This window comes from Lotus japonicus, chromosome 3, assembly GCF_012489685.1.
Source record: "Lotus japonicus ecotype B-129 chromosome 3, LjGifu_v1.2".
Taxonomy (NCBI): Eukaryota; Viridiplantae; Streptophyta; class Magnoliopsida; order Fabales; family Fabaceae; genus Lotus; species Lotus japonicus.
The window spans coordinates 29,454,940-29,478,544 of NC_080043.1; the positions used below are offsets into that span (position 1 = coordinate 29,454,940).

Sequence of the window (23,605 nt, forward strand, 5' to 3'; positions counted from 1 at the left end):
TAGGGTGTTGAATGACGCAGAAACTCGATACACCATGATTGAGAAACTGTGTTTATGCTTGTACTTCTCTTGTATAAAGCTGAAATATTATATAAAGTCAATCGATGTAATGGTTTTTTCTCATTATGATATAATAAAGCACATGTTATCCAAACCTATCTTGCACAGTCGAATTGGTAAATGGGCTTTGGCCCTAACCGAATATTCACTAACTTATGCCCCACTAAAAGCAATTAAGGGGCAGGCAATTGCCGATTTCTTGGCAAATCATACCTTGCCTAAAGAAGTCGTAACTTATGTGGGCATCCAACCTTGGAAGTTATTTTTCGACGGTTCCAGCCATAAGAATGGAACCAGAATCGGGATGTTCGTAGTATCCCCAAGGGGCATCCCTACGAAATTCAAGTTTAGGATTAAGAGTAACTGCTCGAACAATGAGGCTGAGTATGAGGCGTTAATATCAGGCCTCGAAATCTTGATAGCCCTTGTGGCAAAGAATGTTGTCATAAAAGGAGATTCTGAGTTTGTGATAAAGCAACTTACCAAGGAATACAAATGCGTTAGTGAAAATCTAGCTAGATACTACACGAAAGAGAATAATTTGTTGGCCAAATTCGACGAGGCCGGAATAGGCCATGTTTCCAGGATAGACAATCAAGAGGCCAACGAATTGGCGCAAATCGCGTCAGGATACATGGTCGATAAATTTAGGCTGAAAGAGCTCATCGAGGTCAAAGAAAAACTAAACCCCTCTGACCTCGACATCCTGGTCATTAACAATATGGCACCTAATGATTGGAGAAAGCCAATTGTCGATTATTTGCAAAATCCTGTAGGCACCACAGATAGAAAAACAAAGTACAGGGCGATGAACTATGCGTCATGGGAAACGAGTTATTCAAGAAGCAGGTCGACGGAACACTACTGAAGTGTTTAAGTAAAGACGACGCGTTCATAGCAATCTCGGCTGTTCACGATGGGTTATGTGGTTCCCATCAGGCAGGAATCAAGATGAAGTGGATCCTATTTCGACAAGGGATGTATTGGCCTACTATCATGAAGGATTGCATGGAATATGCTAAGGGATGCCAAGATTGCCAGAAACATGCATGGATACAACATGTGCCAGCAAGTGAATTGCACTCAATCATTAAACCGTGGCCATTCAGGGGGTGGGCTTTAGACCTAATTGGCGAGATTAACCCATCTTCTTCTAGGCAACATAAGTACATAATAGTGGCCATAGATTACTTTACCAAGTGGGTAGAGGCAAATCCCCTACAAAATGTTGCCCAGGACACGGTGATCGATTTCATTCAGAATCACATAGTGTACCGTTTCGGGTTACCTGAGTCACTCACTACAGACCAAGGCACAGTATTTGTAGGTCAAAAAGTGGCATCATTCGCAGAATCTTGGGGTATAAAACTCCTAACCTCGACTCCTTATTATGCTCAAGCGAATGGCCAAGTAGAAGCGGCCAACAAAACATTAATCTCCTTGATTAAGAAACATGTTGGTCGAAAACCTAAAAGCTGGCATCAAACATTGGGCCAAGTGCTTTAGGCTTACAGGAATTCGCCTAAGGAAGCTACCGGGGCAACACCATTTCGACTAGCGTACGGCCAAGAAGCGGTGCTGCCAGCAGAAGTGTATTTACAGTCATGTAGAATCCAAAGGCAAGAAGAAATTCCAAGTGAAGACTATTGGAATATGATGCTTGAGGAGTTAGTCAATCTCGACGAGGAAAGATTATTGGCATTGGATACCCTAACCAAGCAAAAGGATCGTATTGCTAGAGCTTATAATAAAAAGGTTAGAGTTAAATCTTTTATGCCCGATGATTACGTATGGAAGGTTATCTTACCAGTCGATAAAAAAGATAAACGTTACGGAAAATGGGCTCCAAACTGGGAAGGCCCTTTCACAGTCGAGAAAGTGCTATTAAATAACGCCTATTTAATCAGGGAATTAGGAGGTCAGAATCGACAAATGACAATAAATGGCAAATACTTAAAAGCGTATAAGCCAATGTTGCATGAAATAAACATCGGATAAGGAATGAAAATAAATTGCCAAAAATCGAATGTTTTATTAATTGAAATGAAGCATTACAAATATGGCAAAAAACTCTAAAAGGGAGGGTTGGCCCTATAACTATTGTATCTAGCCCTTAGAGGCTCCATGCGCCTCAGAACATCTTCTTGTTGGGATTCCAGTCGCGATTTCTCCTGTCGAAGATCCAACTCCTCACGAGCGGTAGTAGAAAGCCTGTCAACCAAGGCTTTCAGAGCTCCCACACTCCCCTCAGGGTCCACTTGATTCAAGGCAGCCCTCAACTCATCGAATTCCTCCATCTTCTCATCAATTTGGTGTTCAGCAAAGAACACTCGAGCAGTGAATTCCCGGTGTTCTTCATACAGAGGCACTGCTTCATGCAGAAGGTCCAGAAACTCCAGGAGAGGAGTTCTCACAGAAGCAATAATATTCCGCTGCAGAAGTTGGTTGATGAGCCCTGTAAGCTCTTCAGCCAAGGAAAGAAAAGAATGTAACTCCCAAAACAAGTCTTGATCAAAGGCCAAACTCCGGATTTGATTAAGAATACGACGGCTAGCCATGGTTGAAGGAGTTTGTAAAAAACAGGAAGGGAATTCTGGAAAAGAAGTAAGGAAGAGTCTGAAGAAGTTACTGAAGAAAAGTAACCAAAAACGCTCTATTTATAGTATAACAACAAAGGAGTGCATTAATTAATGGCAATCAGTTGCCAACTCTTCATCTTATGGTTACAAGCCACGTAAATTACCACTACCATCGTAAATAACTTTGGCCTTTAATGGACAAAGACTTTCATTGAATCAAGAAAACGTGGTATAGGATTGCAATAAATTGGCCTATTTCCCAGAAACCAAGCAACGACTACGTAAAAGGGTGCGATGGAGTTTGAACGGCGCAACAATAGTAAATAGCCGTCAGAATAAATGCACAGTGGAAACTGAAAAGACTTGGCAAATTAAATGTCAAACTATATGGCCTAAGTGCCAGAAACATTGTCGAAAAATTACATGAAACTTGGCATCGAAGGCCACGGTCAAAATAGTGCCATCGTTACACATTGATAAAAGAAAATCTTAAAGCAGAGATTTAAAAGAATTCAAGCGGTCAGCAAAGGTAGCAATCGTAGCATCGAGATCCTTCTTCACAGCCTGATCGACCTCCAAATCCTTGATAACCTCTTTTGTCGAGATGATCAGAGCCTTGGAGTCCTTAGTAAGCGCATCTAACTGAGTCTTCACAGCAGGGTCTTCCTCGACCAAATCAGCTCGTCTCTTCTCCAACTTGTCAATCTCTCGACGCAGCTCCTCAAGTCTGGTGTCGACACTAGAAAGCTCATCCGCAACTAGAACCTTCCTGGCAGTAAGCATCTTGAAGTCCTCTTCCATCGCTGCAACCTGAGCTTTACCAGAAGCGACTTTGGCTTCCTTGAGGTTAACAGCTTGACCCACGTCCTTGGCTTGATGAAAAGTGGCTAAGACATCCATCAAAAAGGATTGAAGGTTAGCCAAAGTAGCAGTTTGGTGAGAATCAAGCTTTTGACCAAGTAGAAAGACAAGCAATTCCTTAGCAGCGTGACTCGTTTGAGAATCAGCTCGAATCTGGTCGAGGAATCCACTGTCGAAAATGATAGCCTTCAGCCGACCCATGCTCTCTTCAATCTGCTGAAGATTGGCATTTCCACTGGATTGAGCAGTCTCAGCAGTAACATCAGGTTGACGGGGCGGAGAATCCCACTCCAAAGTGCCATCGAGAAAGCCATCCAAAGCCGCCAGTGGATCTTCCTCAAATAAAATATCAAGCTTCTCACTAGACACGTGAGATGAAGAGCCACCCTTGGCTTGAGGCCAAAGTTGCACAGTAGCAGTCGACTTTGGAGGAGGCATGGGGCTAGCATCTTTATCAAGAAGAGCTTCTGTTTCGCGAATGGGAGAAGTTGCACCTTGAGTTTCCTACAAGAGAAAATCAGGAAAGTCAGCCTAGGCTTCTTTAATGGCCCGTTGGTAAAATAAGACGCACATCCGAGGAACCACCAGAGCGCGGAAAAGTTACAAAAATGGATGATTACCTGGTGGGTAGACCCTTTGGAAGGGCTCGAGTTGGTGGAACTCTTGGAACGATGAGGAGATTTGTGACCAGATTTGCTCCTGACCTTCCTCCTTCCCTCAGATGTCGAAGTCTTTTTAGCTGAAGATGCAGCTTTAGGAGGCTTCTCGACGCCCTCAGTTTTGGATTTTGCAGGATTGGGAGCTGGAGAGTTTTCACGGGACGGAGGATTGGAAGTGGAATGTTCATGGACATCAGCCTAAAAAAAAAAAAACTTGATTTGACCGAGAGATCACAAACCAAAACGTCGCAAGGTACTCTTGAAAATAAGAAACACACCTGAAGAGCGGCGTCGCCACCACCTTCCTTGCCGTCGATTTCAGGCTGAGCATCAGACACCAATTTGGAAGTCTTATTGGTTGTGGAAACACCAGCCCCCCTGGCCTTCTTCTGGCTAGCCGAAGGAGCAGGCTTAGGTTTCCTTTTTCGACCCTGTCGAAGGAAATGTTAGTCGAGGTTCCAAAACATCGAAAGGAAAAGGAAAAGCCGCGAGGAAAGTACCTTGAGCATGTCAGCAAGGCTGACATTATCATCCTCATCATCATCATCATCATCCTCGATCACAATCGGCTTGTCTTTAGAGGAATGGGCCACCGGGGAAGTAACTTGAGGAGCCGGCTTAGTAATGACTTCAGCTGCAAATGAAAAGGAAAGTTAAGAACTAAAACAACAAAGGCAAGGCCAAGTCGAAATATTACCTTGACCAATACGCATGTTCAGCGATAGGTGGTTGAAGATTTCGACGGGCACATGATACGGAAAGTTCCATAAGTGGTACTTAGTCCAAGTCACTCGCTTTCGAGGAGGAAGAGCTTGATTGGCCAACACATTTATATTTACGTGGTCAACCCATTTGGGCAAGACCGGTGGAAAGGCCAATGAAAACCTACTCGTAGGCAAAGATGGGAACCTAAAGCCAGTTTTTCGAATAACAAAAGATATACCTTCCTCACCAGGAGGAATAACTAACTTGGATTTTTTGGCTTTGGATTCCCATTTTTGCCTTAATACTTGAGCTGCTTTCGCAACTGTATCTCGAATGCGAAGAGTTGGATAATAAACCACACCAAAGAACTCTTGAAAGGATCGGATTTCTGCCAGGTGCATACCTTTGGTCTTCTTGAGATCCTGCTTCTGCAAAAGAAAAACATCTGTCATGCATTGAAGACAATCTACGAGGGGCTTCGAAATCTGGCCCAATACTCGGACCACCAGGCTTTGAAAGCGTTAGTGGCATAGTACGAAGGAGCGTAGTTGAAGGGGCTCAAATTGAGGAGTTTCTTGTTATAAAAATGGACGGTAGTGTCAAAAGCAGAAGCCTTCTTGATAGCCCCAGGGTATAAAACAAGGCTCTTGTCGAACAAGGTGTTGGGCAGAGCCTGACTAAGCCCAAATTGTCGAGAAACCAATTGAGGATTATAACCACACAAAGTATAGTCACTGCTAGCAAAGCCTACAGTTAAAACCCTAGGCGAAAGGATGGTCCTCCAGAGCATAACATGATGTTCCTTGGGCAACGCAGGGTCACACACGTTGGGGTGAGAATTTCTCAGCCAGAAAGGGCCACGAACAGCCTTGCTATAAGGGGAAAAACTGGAACGGTAATGCTTCAACTCAAGAAACATGGTAAAATACTTTCTGAAATCGGCCTCAAAGCTCGACGCATCATAAGTCGGGGTCAGGGTTTCGAGCCTGTGAGCATCAATCCTGGTGTTAGAAACAGCTGGGGGATCGTCTTGTGCCGGCAGTAGAGATTCGAAGACGGCGTTCAACCAAAGTTGGAATAACCAGAGAGGTCCAGCTGCATTCAGAGAAACGGTTTTGGTATTTCGAATATCCTCGACGGCTTCATTCAGCATTTGATAAAGGTTACCAAGAACAAGCCTAGCCATGGCAAGTTGTCGACCCTCGTGGAGCAAGTTGGCTAAAGGTAAAAGCTTGGCAGGTATACGCAAAGACTTGGTACAAAAGACATAAGCTGAAAGCCAATACAATAGGAACGCGATATGTTCAGCATCAGACACCTCACCACTCTCTACATAATGGTCCTTAATAAACCGACCAAACGAGATGTTGTCAGTAGGAATCAAGATGGGTTTAGTAGCCGCAGGCACGGAATGATAATCATCGCCAATAGGCCACAATCCAGTGATGGTAGCAACATCCAGGAGGGTTGGGGTAATCATGCCAAAGGGAAGGTGAAGGCAATTAGTAGACCTCTCCTAAAAGTAAAGCGCGCTCAATATCATGGCAGGGTTATACGAAATTTGGGATCTCGACAGCTGAATCAAATCGAGAATCCCAACATTTTTCCAGTGTTGTCTCTTGTGCTCCTCAACCCTATCTAACCATTTGAGATAGGCTTTGTCATTAGCAGAAGGGTTAGGAGGAGCTGAACGAAAAGCCCGTTTTGGATCATTAAGAAATGGCATGCGGTAAGAAGGTTGGAAAGCCAAAATAAGCTCCTCCCCCCTAACACTAGGATGAAATGACTCATGTTCCTCAGGAAGACTATTGGGCCTATCATGCTTTACTACTTTTAAAGGACCCAAAATGGCGCGCAAAGTACCATTAACAGAGAAAGGAATGAGTACCTGGGATTTCCAGATAGCTCTCTTCTCTGCTTCGTTGGGGGGTTCTGGGATTGCCACACGCTTGGATTCATCCAGCCTGAGCTCAGTGGCCAACGGAATGGTCTGCTCATGGGTGGTCTGCTCAGGGTTGGAAGCCATTGAAGAAGATGATGGTTGTTCTGAAGAAAACTGAGGAAGACGAAGGAAGAACTCAGGAAGAAGAAAGCTGCAAGCTTTAGGTTGTGAAGAGAGTAAAGCTTGAAAAGGAACGTCAATGGGGTATTTATAAGCAGAAATGCAAACAGACCCAAGGCCACATTAGGCTTCGGTTTATAAAAATTTGAAGTCCAAGTGATTATTTTATTAATTAAATCATGTCATTACCCAGCTTTTTGACATAGACGAAATCATGACCCTAAAAAGGCTATAACTGTCAGCTAGTGGAAAGACATCAGACGTTATGGCCACTGATTGGACTTAAGGATCGGACGCTCGAGGATGCAAAACATTTGAATCGATGAGATTGAACGGACACGATCAAAAACGCTTGGTGTCTTCCAGCCAAGGCAGTCGACAACCAACATTTTTGGGGGGCAACTGTTGAGCTAAAATCATTAACACCTCGATTCTCGACATCTATGTTGAAAAGGCAGTTGCTCGACAGAAAGGACTACGGTAAAACTCGTGACTCAGCACGTGTCGTCTCTCAAAAGCAAGTTAGTAAAAGCCACATCTCGACAGACTCAGCAGATGAAGGAACTTCGATAAGCTTAACAGGAAAGGCAATTACCGAGTGATGGGCAATTACAAGCACGTGCGTGTACCCACGATGCCACGAATGGCAACGGTTACCCACGACTCAAGACCACCCACGTGGAAATTAAAACCACGTGCTCAGAATCTCCGGTTGAACGTGGGGTAAGGCGCCAAAATTCAAACCCACTAAGCCAATACACATTGAAGGAAAACCGCCAAGAACGTGGAGAAAAGGAGAACACTATAAATAGAAGAAACAGCATCAGAAAAGGGGTTCCCAACTCAAACTCTGAAAATTTACCAGAAAGCTCTAAATGTCCGCATCAATGAGACTCAAGGAGCAAGACGTGATGATGGAGGAGTACGTTGCAGAACCAGCATTTTAGTTTTCTTGTATTAAGCTCGTCAATTTCCAGTTCTTTTATGCAGTTTCCTGTCGAAATCTACGTTTCTTGTAGCTTTCATGTTATTTTGATTTATGTGACTTCCTTGTAATTGACCCGTGTTTAATGAAATCCATTTCCACTTGAATCGTTCGTTGTTGTCGAAAAACGCCCACCCACACACTACACTTTGGCAAAACGTTTTCGCAAAAGAACCCTGAATTTAAACTTCCTTTAGTCGAACTAAGAGGATATTTGTTTACCAAAAATCAGTGTAAACACCGGCCTTCATTGGTTTTTTCATCATAAACTTAGGCATTAAGTTTATAATGATCCCACAGTCCACTTAGATTTGAGGAACGAAAACACATACCCTCGAATAAACAAAGGCTTAAGATGGTTTCACATATTTTCACTAGGCTCTTCAAAGAAAGCCTTCCAACTCATGTTTTCCACTGTCATCATAAACAGGATACCAACAACCAACATTGACATAATTTGAAATCCATTCTTTTTCATCACTTAAAACAAATAAGTATTTAGAAAACTCAAACAACTAGTAAAATAGATACAACTCGACATATGACCTCAAGGTCATCATCAAAATTACAAATATTGTGATCCTCTTCATTATCTTAACCATAATTATAAGGTCCACCATACACTCTAGTACGTGCATGGTACTAGAACATGGTACACAAAAGTATGCGGTTCTAGAGTTGTACATAGTTTTAGTATGATTTTGGTCCCTAAACTGTGAGCAAGGTCTGATTTTAGTCCCTCACCGGCATTACTTCCAAAAGTAGTCCCACGGGTAGGGAAATTGTTGGCTTTGGTCCTTATCTAAAAGGTGGCTCCAGCTAGGGCTGTCCAACAGGCGGATTAGGGCGGGTTCAGATCCAAAACTCGGGTTTGGATGGGTGAAATCAGCTGCAAGCCAAGGACTGCCACCTTGGATCAGTAACATTAGGTTGCTCAGGTTCGATCCTTGCAGGTTTCGGGCGCACCAGATCGGTTAAATGGTGACCGACTAGAGAAAAATAGGGAGAAAAAGAGGTTCGTACAACAGAGAAAAGAGAAGAGATGGAAGAAATTAGGAAATTTTGATTATAGTTTCACCTCAATACAACAGCAATAACCACAATGACCTCATCAATACAACAAAAGAACAAGTTGCAGAGAAATTTTATCACACAAAATAGAAGAGGAACCCGAAGGTTATTGATCTTGTTACAGCGGTGTGATCAAATATGATGACAACATGCACATCCTCCAAAGGTCATCGATCGCGTTGACAGTGACGCATGTGGAGAGGATGAGGCACAAATGTTTCTCACTTCTTCAATCTACAACATCGTGCAACAAGCTTTCATCTTTTCGACGAAGATCAACAGATATGAAATGGAAAGTGGGTGAATGAGAGAGGATCTTGATTTGAAGAGGATGCGAGACTTGATCTAGGTCGCTGACGCTAGGAAAATGAGAAGTGAAGGCAGCATGATTAGGATTTTTTGGGTGATAATGTGAGAAGATGAGAGTGATAGAGGGATTGAGAGAGGGTGGCGGCGGTTTGTGAGTGAATGAGAGTGGTTTTACTTCTAGGGTTGGGGTTATTGGTGACACAAGTGGGTTGGGCTTGGAATTTTTTTTAAGCGTAGGTTCGGTCCGTTTTGGTTAGGGCGGCTAGAGCCCTAATCGAAACCAATCGACCACAAACATAGAAAAACCGGTTCCTGTGAACCGTCGAACCCAAAATCCGACCTGGTCCGTCCGTTTTCACCAAAAGACCTCGGTTCGGCCCTGACCTTCTTGGACAGCCCTAGCTCCAACCAATTTGCTTACATGTCACCACCGTCCATACGTGGCAATGCCACATCATTATATGAAGTGATGTGTAATTTTATTTTAATTTCCACTTAAATTTAAACAATTCTTAATCATAATTATTATTTACCAACACTAAATTTCGCTTTTGAACTAGTAGCTGACAATCCATTACCAGTGAGTACAATAGCAATTGGAGAGTTCTTTGGAGACTGAAGGTGGTTCAGAGGATTCTAGTATTTGCTCGGAAGGTCCTCAACCGTGGAATTCTGGTGAACGCCGAGAGGTGCATGAGGCACATGGCAGATTCAAACCTCTGCCCTCTTTGTCTCTCGTGTCGGGAAGACCAATTGTATCTCTTTAGGGACCGTAGCGACGTCAAGGAGTTCTAGTCAGGAGTGCTGCATGGTGGGACTTGAGATGGGACAAGCTTTTATACAGGTGGGTCACATCAATGGCTACTGTCAAATCAGCGAGATGGCTTGCCGGGTAGTGAGGGGGTGGATTGGCCAAGGTTCTTCATTACGGTGTTGTGGGGGATGGTGGGTGTCAAATCCTTGTTGAGGCGTGAGTCCAGTGGTGCCTTTGGTGGTCGGGGGGACTTGGAATCAGAGTTCTCAATGGGCAGCACCGGAAGATGGTTGGGCTAAATTTAATACGGATGTTCATTCATAGGAGATGGCGTCGCGAGCTGCGACGGGGTGTTGCAGGATTATTATATAAATACATATTTATATTTTTTCAGCAAGTTGTCCTCACAGCCAGCGGCAGCTATAAGACTTACCTTTAAAGCTTTGAGATCACATTAAACGGGAAAATCTCTCCCAATAAATCATTCTTCACACACACCTTCAAGAAGTAGAACCTTAAATTAAATACTTAAGGAATTCAACCATTTACTTAAAGTATAATACTCAAGGATAAGAAAACAGTTAGCTCTTGAATACATAATTTTATTATTGTTTTTTTTATTTGATAGAATTTTTATTAATTAATAACAATAGTTTTAGAAAAACATAATTTAGTTAAATAGTTTTTAATTACTCAGTTATTATTTATATAATAAAAATAATGATTAATTTCTATGCACGGACAGTATAAAATGTTTTACACAGTCATTCAATCACATCCTCAAAAATTTAAAATTGAATGATTGTGTAAAATTTATTAATTATGAGCTTGCAAAATGGAGGAATATCATTGAATGATTGTGTTAAATTTATTTATACCGTTAGTGCATAAGAATTAATCTCATAAAAAAATGTATTATTTAATGATGCAAAATTTCAACAGAAGTCTACTTGCTTGTGCCTCTTATACTGATGCTGACCGAGGGATGTCCTGACACCATACGCTCTACCTCTGCCTACTGTGTTTTCCTCGGTGACAACCTCATTTCTTGGTCATCGAAGAGGCAACCCACCCTCTCTCGCTTTCGTGTTGAAGCTGAATACCGGGGTGTTGCTAATGTTATCTTTGAGTCCTGTTAGATCTGCAATTTACTTCTGAAGCTTCATTTTCCTCCCTCAAACAACTTTGGTCTACTGTGACAATGTTAGTGTCATCTACCTCTTTGGCAATCCAATCCATCATCAGCGTACTAAACATATTGAGATGGATATCCACTTTGTTCGAAAAAAGGTCGTCCGTGGCCAGACTCGCATCCTTCATATTTCGTCTGTTTCAGTCTTAGTGTCGGTGAACCTCCCGCTACGACTAAGGGGGTGTGTTAGAATATAATAAAATATTACATTAGAATATTCTTTATTTATTTACCTATGTAATTACGCATGTAATTATCTTTATATTTGTTTAGATTTTGTTGTTTAGTCAACTCTCAATTGTATAAATACGTTGTCAAGCATCAATAATAATCACGGAATACAATTCCTTCAATTTCTTTGACCTAGGATTTTTGCTTCACTCATGTGGTTTTCAAAACGGATTGTCATGCGGTGTGCAATCTATGGTGGAATGGTGCTCACGATGCTTCTTATTTAGGATTGTTATAGGCTTATAGAGCCCGTTTGGTGATCAGGATATGATAAGAGCACGATAGGACAAATGATTGGATAAGAACATGATTTGATAAGAGCATAATAGACTCTTCTCCTATCGTGCGCTTGAGGTGGACAAGATATTGATAGGATATAATACAAACAATGAAAATGTATCAAATTTTTCTTTGAAATAAAAAAATAGTTAATATTTTTTAAAATTTAATTTTCTAATTAGTTTTTTTTTTAAAAGTGGTTATTTTGAATTTAAATTTTTTACATTTGTATAAATGAGCTTATGTTTTAATATTAACTAAAATTAAAATATTGGATCCACTCATATAAAATAATTAAGTTTTCATTATTTCACTGAGGATGAGATCTGGGGTGTGCTAAGCTCATGTGATGGTAATCGAGCTCTAAGACTTGATGGGTTCAATATGAACTTCTTTAAACAATTTTGGCCTGTTATAAAAGAAGATGTGATGTGATTCATTGCTGAATTTCATGAATCCGGAAAATTAGTGAAGGGCCTTAATGCAGCATTCATCTCCCTCATTCCTAAACACAACTTCCCACAATCAGTAACGGATTATAGACCGATTAGCCTTATAGGGAGCACCTACAAACTTATTTCCAATGTGTTGGTGGCTCGATTACAAGTGCTCATGCCAACAATCATTTCTGTGAATCAATTTATCTTCACCCATGGAAGGCCAATTGCTGATTGCATTGTAATAGAAAACGAAATAGTGGATTTCCTTCCGAAAAAATATGGGGGAGGTTTTCTTATGAAGCTGGACTTCGCTAAGGTCCATGACAACATCGAGTGGGGTTTCTTGCTGAATATGTTAGCGGAAATGAACTTTGGCGAGAGGTGGATTGATTGGGTTAAAAATTGTATTTCGTCAGCAAGCTTGGCAATTCTTATCAATGGTTCTCCCACTGAATTTTTCAACATTGAAAAGGGTTTGCGACAACGAGATCCGCTTTCTCCTCTCTTGTTCAATATTTGCGTAAACGGACTTTCTTGCATACTAAATCAGTTATTGGGGGCTTCTTTATTATGTGGGGTCAGGTTCAATTAGGAGTTGTCTTTGAATCATCTTCAATTCGCTGATGATACCTCACTATTCTGTGAAAACGATGAGGGGCAACTCGATATGTTGTGCAATGCTTTGGTTTCTTTTCTCTTTGCCTTAGGTCTTAAAGTAAACTTATCCAAAACCACTCTAACCAGTTGCAATGTACCTTCTGCGGATGTTGAACGGGTGACAAGTATGTATGGGTGGAAGGTAGGGTCTCTTTCGACTACTTACCTTGGGGCACCCTTAGGAGGTAACCCGCGCAGAAAAGCTTTTTGGGACCCAATGCTGGACAAACTAAAGAAAAGGGCGAGAAAATGGAATTTAAACTATCCTAAATGAGCTTATTGTATAAATGAGCTTATGTTTTGGTAGTAAGTGATAATGAAAATTTAATTATTTTATATGAGTGGATCCAATATTTTCACCATTTATAATCATTTTTTTAATTAAATTTATTAGTAATTAAATAATTTTAACTTAACAATAACAACTAGTAATTGATAAGTAATAAAATTAATATTTTACTAAAATAAAAAATTTATATTTATTAATTAATATTATTATAAATTATATAAAATCTAAATATTGAAATTAATTTTGGGTTATGGTAATAAATAAATAAATAAATAAATGATATTTTATCTTATCAGGATAATTTCTATCATAGCTCTACTCTCAGGATAACTTTTACACATGAGACATGATAGAATAAGGAATATGATAGTGCTATCATATATATCATGTCTGCCTATGTTGTCCACCAAACATGCATATAGTTTAATTTTGTCCTAATTAATCTTTAGCAGATATATCTTTTGTTAAGCTAGCATAATTGGAACTATGGCTAAGCTTGCCTTTTCAACGCCAAATCGTGTTTGGATAGATGAAATTCCTCTAGGTCTAGTTTCTTTTCTTTGCCTGCTGATGTTCTAGCCAAACTTTGGTTATTTGGCTTCTTAATGAACTTGCACTCCTTTTCAACAATAAAAACATCGAAAATAGATAAGTCATAAATGAATGATTTTATCCCCCCCCAACCGCACAATGTGGTCTAATTTGATCTGCAATTGTTGCTATGTGCATTTGTTGCTGTCCATACAATTACACACACATCTGTGAATGCTAGCTTTTGACAAAAAGAAATTTAGGGCACATATTGTAGGGACACAATGCATGTGTTTGGCTGGACCACTCACCTCAACGAGGGAGGAGTGACTTGCGGACAAATTACAAATTAGGTACAAATGGACCCACCCACATGCGACTTGTCTTCAAAATCAATTCTCATTTTGGTGGATATTTAGGACTATGATAAACCCATCCAATGTTATCCAGCTATGTTGTTCTAAATAAAAATCATAATCATGCTGATAGCAATGCATCAATTGAAAAAACAGAATCAATTCAATTGAACTACCATACATCATAGACAGCATATCTAGATATTGTTTCACTAGTTATACATTATAGGTGGAATTATAAACGACAGCAACCCCACTCACCCGTACATCTTATACTTTGATGATGTTGTCTGTGATAATTTATGTAAATAACTTATGACTTATGTATCTATAAGCTATTTTGAGTTTATTTTCATAAACTGCTCATTTTAGCTTATGAATAAGAGTTTATGACTTACAATCTATTTTCAACTTATAAGTTTTACAAATTAGCTGATGAATAAGTGTTTAAACAATAAGCCTTATTGTTAAGCGTTTAATTAAGTTGTTTATTCAAACACACCCGCAAATATGACATTTCCATTTTATGACTTACCCCAAAGAAGTCTGCTCTTTATATTTCAAAACTTAATGTGATGAATCCGGGTTATTATTTACTGAGAGGGCTATTCTTATGCAGAAAAGAAAAGAAGGATGCTCTATAGACAATTTTAGCCAGCACACCTAAAACTATAACTCCATAGATCTTCACTATGTAGATGTTTCTCCAAATGGTATCAAAAGTTAATGCAAAAATTGGCCTTCACATCTTATGATGCACTTGCAAAACAATTGAACCTCAATAGTTTGTCAAAGTGAAAGATGTGCTTCCGTACGCGGTATACATGGATGCAGTAGAGGAATGCAGCTAATGTAACTGCCAGAAATGATAGCAAAATCAACTTCCAAAAGTCCTGAACAGACATAGATAACAAGGAAACAGGATCAGCACAATTGTATTGAGCTTTTCTTAAGAACCAGGTACAAAGCAATAGCCAGGTTTTTACAGCAGTCAGCAGATGAGAAACTTTTTATTAGTAAGTCAGTATATAATTGTAAAGGTGCTATAAAGAAATAAATTTTATGTCACAGTAGTGTTGAGAATTATAACTTTTTGCACATTTATATATTGAACACTTTCAGTGATTAAGCAATAAAGGGTAGAACCTTTTAAAGGGTTCACTAAGTGTTAGGATAGAACCAACTACAACCGCTCGCTTTTGTGCTATGATTTTCCCAGAGTTCCCTATCAGTTGGTATCAAAGCCTTCCACTATGTCTCATAGCTGGAAAAAATGTCTTACTCTCACAATTCACTCTTACCCCCAATTCTCTAACTCATTCCATGATCAACTAGAGACAGAAATATAGAATGCCTTGCTCTCGTCCCCATTTAAGAAAACAGAAAATACATCTTTGGGTTGGACATGGATAGTTATAGTTTTAAAACTCACCCTTGGATCAGATATTATGATTCCCATAGCATAGGCCAATAAATCCATCAAGGACTGCAGAGAATTCTGAACACCTCCAACAATCAAACGATCAGATTCTGGAACAAGGTTCTGTTTAAAAAAAAAGTTGAAAAAGGATAAAACAAATCAGGCCAAGGTGATTCACCATAGACATTAAAAGCTAGATTTCACATTAGATAAGAAAACCCGTAGGAAACAACTGAATTGATATCAGACACTAAGGGCTATTTCTTGCCTGCATTTGTTGAAGTACAGACAAATCAAACATCCACAGTCCAAGCCGAGATATGGCAACACTTCCCATCAAAATATAAGATGATAGAAAGCCACTTTTTATCCAGATTACAGCTACACAAGGGAGGAGGCAAATCAACTGCAAAGTGTAGAAAAAACCCATGACAACAAAAATTCATTGGTAAGGAAGAACAAGCTACATGCTAAAGTATGACCAGTAACATGTATTTTCGATGCTTGTACACAAAGAAAAGAGATTAAAATTTGGTTTTCACTCATAACATTCCATTTGTACAGAACATTAAGGCCATTTGTTGGTTTATACCTGAGACCATATAGACCAAAGTCCAGTTCTAATAGTTGATATGTGAGATTGCAGCACAGGATATACAACTGTTGCAGCTATTCCAATCACAGCGCTTATTCCTCGCGCTATACCAATAACATATGCAGGTATGCCTTCCCATTCTAAGGTTGCTGTCATCAAAGTTCCAAAGCTGAACCAATTAATTGGAATTTCATCAGTAAGACTTAATGCCAAACTAACAGTAAACAAATACATGTTTCTGAAGGTGTGTTTGGAACAATCCAAGGATTACAACATAATTGACAGATACTGCTAACTTGGACAATTTTTATTTGTTAATACATAAAGCCTTGACTTCACATAATTTGGATGCACAAATGCAACAAATGTCAAGGTTGCTGAAAATTATTTCTTTTTCTTTGTTTTTTCCTTTTCGTATTTATATTTTAAGAAAAGGATCTACTGGTCCTAGTGTGCCGGAAATGGATTCACTGCAGTCAGGGAATCCCTCCATTCACAGTCACACAATCTGAGTTGTTCGATTAAGATTGGTCGGCTCAAGTTTTAAATTTATATCTACCATCATATCTTGATAAAAATATATGAACCTCGATCAGGTTCAGACGACTCAGATTGCATGACTGCATGAATGTAGGGTATCCCTGACTGTAGGGAACCCAAATCTGTGTGTGCTTGTGTAACTAGTAGATTTCTCCATGACATATCACATAGTATACCACTGAATTCTAAAGATGTAAGAATAATAATATCAAGGAAACCCCTTTAAAAATATGTTATGTGTGGCCTTCTAAATACCATGATTTACATGCTGTGAATGTTTGTAAACTTAATTTCACCTGAGTACAGTGAAAAATAGCAAAGCCAGAGCTAGTCCAGGTAGAACAACTTGTTGCTGTAAATAAACTTTCCATGCATCAACATAAGGGTTCTCTAAAATCCACTCAAATTTTGTTTTCCTTGTTTCTCTTTCTGTCAATTCTGAGTTACCACCAGTACCAGAAACCAAGCTGTCCCCTTCTGAAGTTGAATTGTTCCTTTCTTGATCACTTTGTGTAAGCCTTGTCATCCTCCTCTGGCTACTTTGGCCCAAAGCTAGAATCCCATTATACACAGAAGTAAAAAGCCAATACTCTACCCAAACAGAAACTGTATTCCAGAGTGCTAAAGTTATAGCAGATGCTTTAAGGGATACAAAGCTTATTATGAAGCCAGTTATAACAGGAGCAAGAAGCTTGCAGCATAGATCAATGCGTCTGGTAACCGAGTTCATCTTTGTCAGCAATTCCGGGGGTTGACCTTCGGATATAACTAACAACCTGAACAATGTAAACAACATAAAAACATTTTTACATGCTATGTTTCTCCTATAATTTAACTTGACATTTCACAAAATCCAGTTCCCTTTAACAAGTGATACTATAAAAATCAGCAGAGTCATTACATTATGAAAAGTGTTAAGGTCCCGCGTTGACTACACATATAACTAAATAAGTCCTAATAAAGGGTAGCACAATCCCTAAGCTAGCTTTTAGGACAGAGTTTAGTCTGATTTCTAACAAAGAGAGAAAAATACAAGCATTAAGCTTTACTGAAATTCCTTTTTCCCCTTCATTTCCCCATGATGGTGAAAAGTGGAAACTAAATCTTTAGCATCAATATTTGATTCAAGCAATAGATTGTTCATTGTACTTGCTTAATTAAATATAAATGATTTCCCACCAAATCCTCAAGAACATTACCATTCTCTTTCAATCAAGATGGTGCCAGCAAGAGTTGAAAGTACTCCAATGCCGCCGCAGATATTGGTTACCATCACCAGCAATATGAAAGCTGAGAAATTAGTGAACTTCAAAGATGAGTAGATAAGTAAGTTAACAACAGTGACCCCGGCAATAACGAAAGATAGATTCTGTGTCACCAACCACAATCGCAAAACCTGCAAATGAAACATGAAGACTGAATTACTCCATTATAGGAACCTTGATAATCAAATAATTATATGAAGGAACCTTGATATAATTGAAATGCTAGTAACAAAAGTTACCTTCACATAAGTGAACTTATCAATCCATGTTCCAATTAAGGGACCAAACACTGCAGTGGAAGCAGATTCAACAGCACCATATATGGCTGCATAGAGCAATGAATCTGGCCAGATATTGATCATATATAAACCAACAGAGAATTCCCACATTCTGCAAACAGAGATCCTCACTTAATTTAACTAGAAAAGAACAAACTAAAGCATTAAAATAGAGTCACCCTTCACTGATTCAACAATGATTTTGAAAATCTCAAGCCAACAACAACACACTGATCCTAACCGACTTAACTTCTTTCATGTCTACTGTTGTCTATATCTTAACTTGGTAGTAGATATGTTAAATTAATATATTAGGGTGGGACATAATAACAAACACCTAATGGGATATTTTATATCCCAATCATAACAAATTTCTGATTTCATAGAACAAACAAACATTTCAATTCATCCCTTTTTGTGACGAAATTAAACTGAAAGGAAAAAAAATACATCAACACTTTGTATTATGATTTTAAAGCAATGGTAAGAAATGAAAGAAGAACCTGGCACCCCATCTAGCTAAAAAGTGGCCAATATATAGATAAGTGATTAGAGAAGATGGTGTTGCTGTTTCTTGTTGTTGGGGTAGTAGAGGATCCCTCAATATGAGACTTTCTTCCATGACTCTAATTCCCCTAACTCCTTTTGACTGAAGATCACAATTCACAATGGTAGGTTGAACATACAATGCAATTTCTCACATTAATGTGTCCATAATGAATCAATGGTGACTTCAACTTGACGAACAAATAAATTAAATATAATAATAATAATAATAATAATAATAATAATAATAATAATAATAATAATAATAATAATAATAATAATAATAATAGTTATGATCGAAGATTGAAACTGACAGTTTTAGTCAAAGCTATAGAATATTATTAGTTTCGTTGACTAGCAGATGGAACCTCAAATTCTAAATCTCAGTTACACTATGACGTGTGTTAAGAAGAAAAAGGGGAATGCATTATTTTTTTATCATGTTCTACTTAGTTGAGGAGAGAAAATAGGAAAAATAACTATTGTGAAGAATTTATGTGAAATTTATGTCAGGAAGTTTCTCCTTAAAAAGATATAAATTTTAATGAAAGAAGTATTAACAATTTTTGTTAAATCTTTTTGTTTTGTTTCCTGATGGGGTGTCTTATGGCCAGTACTTTGTCAATTGGTTAGTGGTTACTTCTCCAAAGTCCGCTGATGGGAACCTCAGGGACTCAAGACTTCAGAATGCCTCTTTACTATGGAAATTGATTTGGCAATTGCTATCTAATGTAGATGCCTATACTCATATTATTAGAGGTAAATATATGTACGAGAGTTGTTCTCTGGTACGTATCCCTAATGGTTCATATAGTTTCTCTTGGTGGCTAGGGGATGGAAATTCTTCTTTCTGGTTCAATGATTGGTCAGACTTTGAACCTCTTGGGACATTTGTTGATTAGGTTCATGTTTCTAATTCTGATTTGCAGGTTAGAGATGTTTCGGATCGTGGGAATTGGCTTTTGGATAATCTTATGACTCTCTTTCCTGCAAGGCAGTGACAAGTGACAACAACTCCTCCTTCTTCCTGGCCCCTTGGTTACTGATGCGGAGATGGATGGCTTTGGAGAGGCAATGTGACTGGTGTGAATACTGCCCTTTCTACTTATGGTTGGGCTCTCCATGAGTAGGGTGGCTTCACCACCGACCCTACCTTTATACATTTGTGGAATCTTCAAATCCCAAAGAAAATGAAGCTTCTTCTCCGGTTTCTTCTTCATCATTCCCTCCCAAATAATGCTCTACGGCACACTGCTAGGGGTTTAGCAACCTCGGATAGTTTCCCTTGTTGCTCGAACCAGGCTTCCAGGTTGAATCCTATCACACCCTTTTCTTTTCTTTTTTCTTTTTTTTTCAAATGTTGAATTTAATGTTTCAATTAACATCTTGAAGTTAAATAAATACTAGCGAGTTCACATTATTATAGTTAAATCGCTTGCTTCAATTGGCAAAGAGCATGTTTTGCGACCCCAAGTCGTAGGTTCAAATCTCCTTAGTTCCAGGTTGTTAGCATTAACAGTCATGTCACTTTCGTTAATTGACTAAAACTGAGAGAGAGACTAACTTTGTCAACGTTTGCCACTTTCAGAAACCGTGAAAGAAATTTTCATCATCCAGTATCCAACTTTCAAGGACCAAATTGGTGGTTTACCCATCAAATCGCTATATTATTATTATTCTACTAAAAATACCTATTTTCTAAGAAAATCTATTCAAATCAAATGGATTTAATTATTGTAAACGTTATTTTAATTAAAAATATATATTTCAATCAAAAATTTAAAGAATCCAATTTCCCATATATTTAAACCATAATAATTTCATATCTTACAAAATCCTTCGAAAACTTATCAAAATTTCACAAACTTCGTAACTTTTAAGCTTTCAAAATTACATCATTGCACGGTTGAAATACAAAGGACCCTTTTAGCTATGATTAGAAAAAGAAAGGGTGCCGTAGGATCTCTTTGTCTAATCCGTCTTCCCCTTTTGAATTCCTTTGTTGGGCTACCGTTCATTAAGACGAACACTGATGTTGATTCCAAACATCTTTTGATCCATCTCACCCATCTCTCACCAAATATTATCCTCCTCATCATATAAAACAAGAATTCCCAACTTACTGAATCATAGACATTTTCGTAATCCACCTTCAAGATAAAAGTAGGTTGATATTTCTCCTTTTTACTTCATGAATCACCTCATTATCTATAAGATACTATTGAAAGTATGAAAAACACTAGAAATAGGGGTTTGAATAGGGTTTTGCAATAAAAACGTTTCCTTTGGAAGTTTCACGTAAATATCTCGGTATCAAAGATAAAGGGAGCAACGAGTAAAGAGAGAAGCACACAAGAATTTTATTCTGGTTCACTTGAACAAATCCTCAAGCTACGTCCAGTCCACCCGTTAAGGTGATTTCTTCCTTCGTTGAATGAAGGTAATCCACTAATCAAAGGTTGTTACAACTGCACTAGCACAACTTGCTCAGTGACTAACACACCTATGAACTAGCAACCACTAAGACACACAAGTCTTAGTCTTCTCAAGGATCCTGACCTAACCGGTCCCTTAAGAAATACAAACAATATGATCAAAGTTTGGATTTACAAAGAGTGCTTCTAAAACAAGCAAGGTGTAAACAAATTTAGAACAATGAAGAAAATGATTGCTAAGGTATTCACTGAGAGTAGATTGTATGCAATAAGTTTCTTTGCATTTTCTTCCTTTCTTCAGCCTTTAAATACTCCAAGCCTTGAGATATTTTTCCGTTGTGAAATTCTATCTGTTGGAGGGTACATCTGGAATTTCCAGATCGTACAATGGCTGATCTTCGTTAGGTGGTGGTCAGGATAGTACACTGCGATTGTACTATTTGATAATAACAATTGCCTTTTACATTTGACTCCTGATCCTCATAGGCGCTTCAAATGTGAACTTGTGAAGCATCTGATCAGAGTCACGAGGATGCTTGGATCTTCATAACTTCAAGTCTTCAACATCAGGACCGTTCCCTTCAGAACTTCTGTTCTTTAGAATAGAAGCACTTGGTCTTCAGAGCCAGCTTTCTTTGGGTCTTCAGAATCTTCAAGTCTTCAGAGTCTTTGACCGGTCACTCAGAACTTCTGATCTTCTGAGTCTTTAGCACTTGATTCTTCAGAACCCATGTTAGAGCTTTTATCTTCAGAACTTCTGAAGCAATAAACTACCGTTCATCAGAACGTAGTGAGTGCAAAAGAATTTTTTTGGTCAACACTTTGGTATTTGACTCCTTATGAGTACCACTTTCAATCAGAATCAGAACATGTTTGTCAAACACACAAAAGACAAACGTTAGAGTACCAAAGTTATTCATACACAAAATATATACTTGTTATCATCAAAACCTAGAGATGTACACAGAACCAAATTTTGGTCTTACAACTATCTAGCATATTCTTCCCGCCAATGAAAGCAAACTGACATTCATATATTACTAGATAGAGGCAGCACACTTTTCAACCTATTAGATAATATCTTTGCTACCACCTTATACATACAATTCGCCAGTATAATTTTGTTGATGATATAAATGGTATGAGTAATGATACACAAACTTCAAGTTTCTGCAACATATGTCGAACATATACGACAGTTGTTAACCAGTATTGCTAAACGCAAAGAGTAAAAAAAAAGTGTTTAGATGGGGCTTTAGACCTACCCAATAAACATGTAGATTTTGCATGTGGAGGTTACTATAGCATTCTCAAACTGCTAGGAAATTTTTTTCTTTTAAAAATACTTTGCATAAGCGGATGAATGTCGTGTTTCTCGTATGTCCAAAAAACACTATATATCGAAACAATATAGGTACTGGTAGAAATAATAATATAAAATTACTCATGTGACTCTTACTCAATAGAAGTTTTTGAGTAATTGGTTCTTGACATGATTATAGAGTCTATATGACCAAACCGTTTAAAGTTCGATCTTTAATTTATCCCCCTCAATTCTACTAATAAAAAGATGAATTAAAGCATATAGTTGGTGAACCTGTGCATTCACCACGCTTCAAGCTCAAACGTGCCCAAATAGGATCTTCCGTGAGAGTGAGTTATAATTAGTAATATATAACTATTTTTATGTGATCCTTACCAAATAGCTTAAGCTTTTTAATTAAGGGCATGTTTGGTTTCAATTCTAACATTATAAGATGTAGATCCGTCTTTCCAAAAAAAACTATTTATTGCTTTTATTAAATGTCGATTCACTTAAGTTTTCCACACCCACTAAATATTGGTCATGATCTATTCTTATTCTTTTAAAATTATGATATCGTATTTCTTTTAAATTACGAGGTATCCTCAAATCAACTGACGCGCGCAATTCTGTTCGAGATATGTAAAGGATCACCAGGTGTGTTAACATATTGGAAAATCTAATCTATAATAAAACATTTAAATGAGTAATTAATATTTTTACTGTTGTTTATTCATCTACATGTTTGAAACATATTTTGAGTTCCACATCTGTCCTACTTATTAAAAAGAGTCTAAACCAAGTAAAAACATATTTCTACTGATATATTTATACAATAAGTTAAATGTCGTGCAACGCACGTGTAAAACTAGTTTATAATAAAACATTGGCTAAAAAGCATTTTTGACCCCTGATGTTTCAAGTTTGTGCAAATTATGCCCCTACTCTATTTTTGTCGACGTTTCTACCCCTCATGTTTTCAAACAGTGCACTGTCTACCCCTCCGTCAGCTAGACTTTCTCAAGAGAGGTTCCTGAGTGGATTGGAGAGATGGAGATCATATGAAGTTGATGATGATCAAGGAAATGATATAAATTAAATTTGCTTGATGTATATATCAATTATGAATGTAACTGAACTGCTTAAATGCATGTTTTGCTACTTACAGGTCTTGAGTTTGAATCTCTCATGTTTTTTTTTTCA

General features: G+C 38.4%; 2 protein-coding genes across 2 annotated transcripts; both read right to left on the minus strand.

Annotated features, from left to right (window-relative positions):
* Window positions 1–3,128: 3,128 nt before the first annotated feature.
* On the minus strand, window positions 3,129–4,872 carry LOC130743914 (uncharacterized). Its single transcript, XM_057596128.1, has 5 exons — window positions 4,857–4,872; window positions 4,660–4,793; window positions 4,438–4,590; window positions 4,121–4,357; window positions 3,129–4,004 (listed from the first exon to the last, which is right to left on the minus strand). Exons 1-5 carry the CDS (start codon window positions 4,870–4,872, stop codon window positions 3,129–3,131), a joined length of 1,416 nt encoding a protein of 471 aa, XP_057452111.1.
* A 9,679-nt stretch (window positions 4,873–14,551) lies between these two features.
* On the minus strand, window positions 14,552–18,822 carry LOC130749395 (solute carrier family 40 member 1-like). The gene is made up of 8 exons (XM_057602745.1): window positions 18,622–18,822; window positions 18,080–18,230; window positions 17,775–17,971; window positions 16,872–17,351; window positions 16,033–16,204; window positions 15,709–15,846; window positions 15,453–15,563; window positions 14,552–14,913 (listed from the first exon to the last, which is right to left on the minus strand). Exons 1-8 carry the CDS (start codon window positions 18,738–18,740, stop codon window positions 14,770–14,772), a joined length of 1,512 nt encoding a protein of 503 aa, XP_057458728.1. The 5' UTR covers window positions 18,741–18,822; the 3' UTR covers window positions 14,552–14,769.
* Between the last annotated feature and the right edge of the window lie 4,783 nt (window positions 18,823–23,605).

Excerpts from the sequence above, each read along its gene's own strand:
- LOC130743914 (XM_057596128.1), bottom strand. Across the intron at positions 4,591-4,659 it reads GCCTTGCTGACATGCTCAAG|GGTCGAAAAAGGAAACCTAA; the intron begins GTACTTTCCTCG and ends TTCCTTCGACAG. Across the intron at positions 4,005-4,120 it reads CCAAAGGGTCTACCCACCAG|GAAACTCAAGGTGCAACTTC; the intron begins GTAATCATCCAT and ends TTTCTCTTGTAG.
- LOC130749395 (XM_057602745.1), bottom strand. The coding sequence starts at position 18,740 with ATGGAAGAAAGTCTCATATTGAGGGATCCTCTACTACCCCAACAACAA. Across the intron at positions 17,352-17,774 it reads ATCTTGATTGAAAGAGAATG|GTTGTTAGTTATATCCGAAG; the intron begins GTAATGTTCTTG and ends TACATTGTTCAG. Across the intron at positions 16,205-16,871 it reads CTATTTTTCACTGTACTCAG|CTTTGGAACTTTGATGACAG; the intron begins GTGAAATTAAGT and ends TAATTGGTTCAG.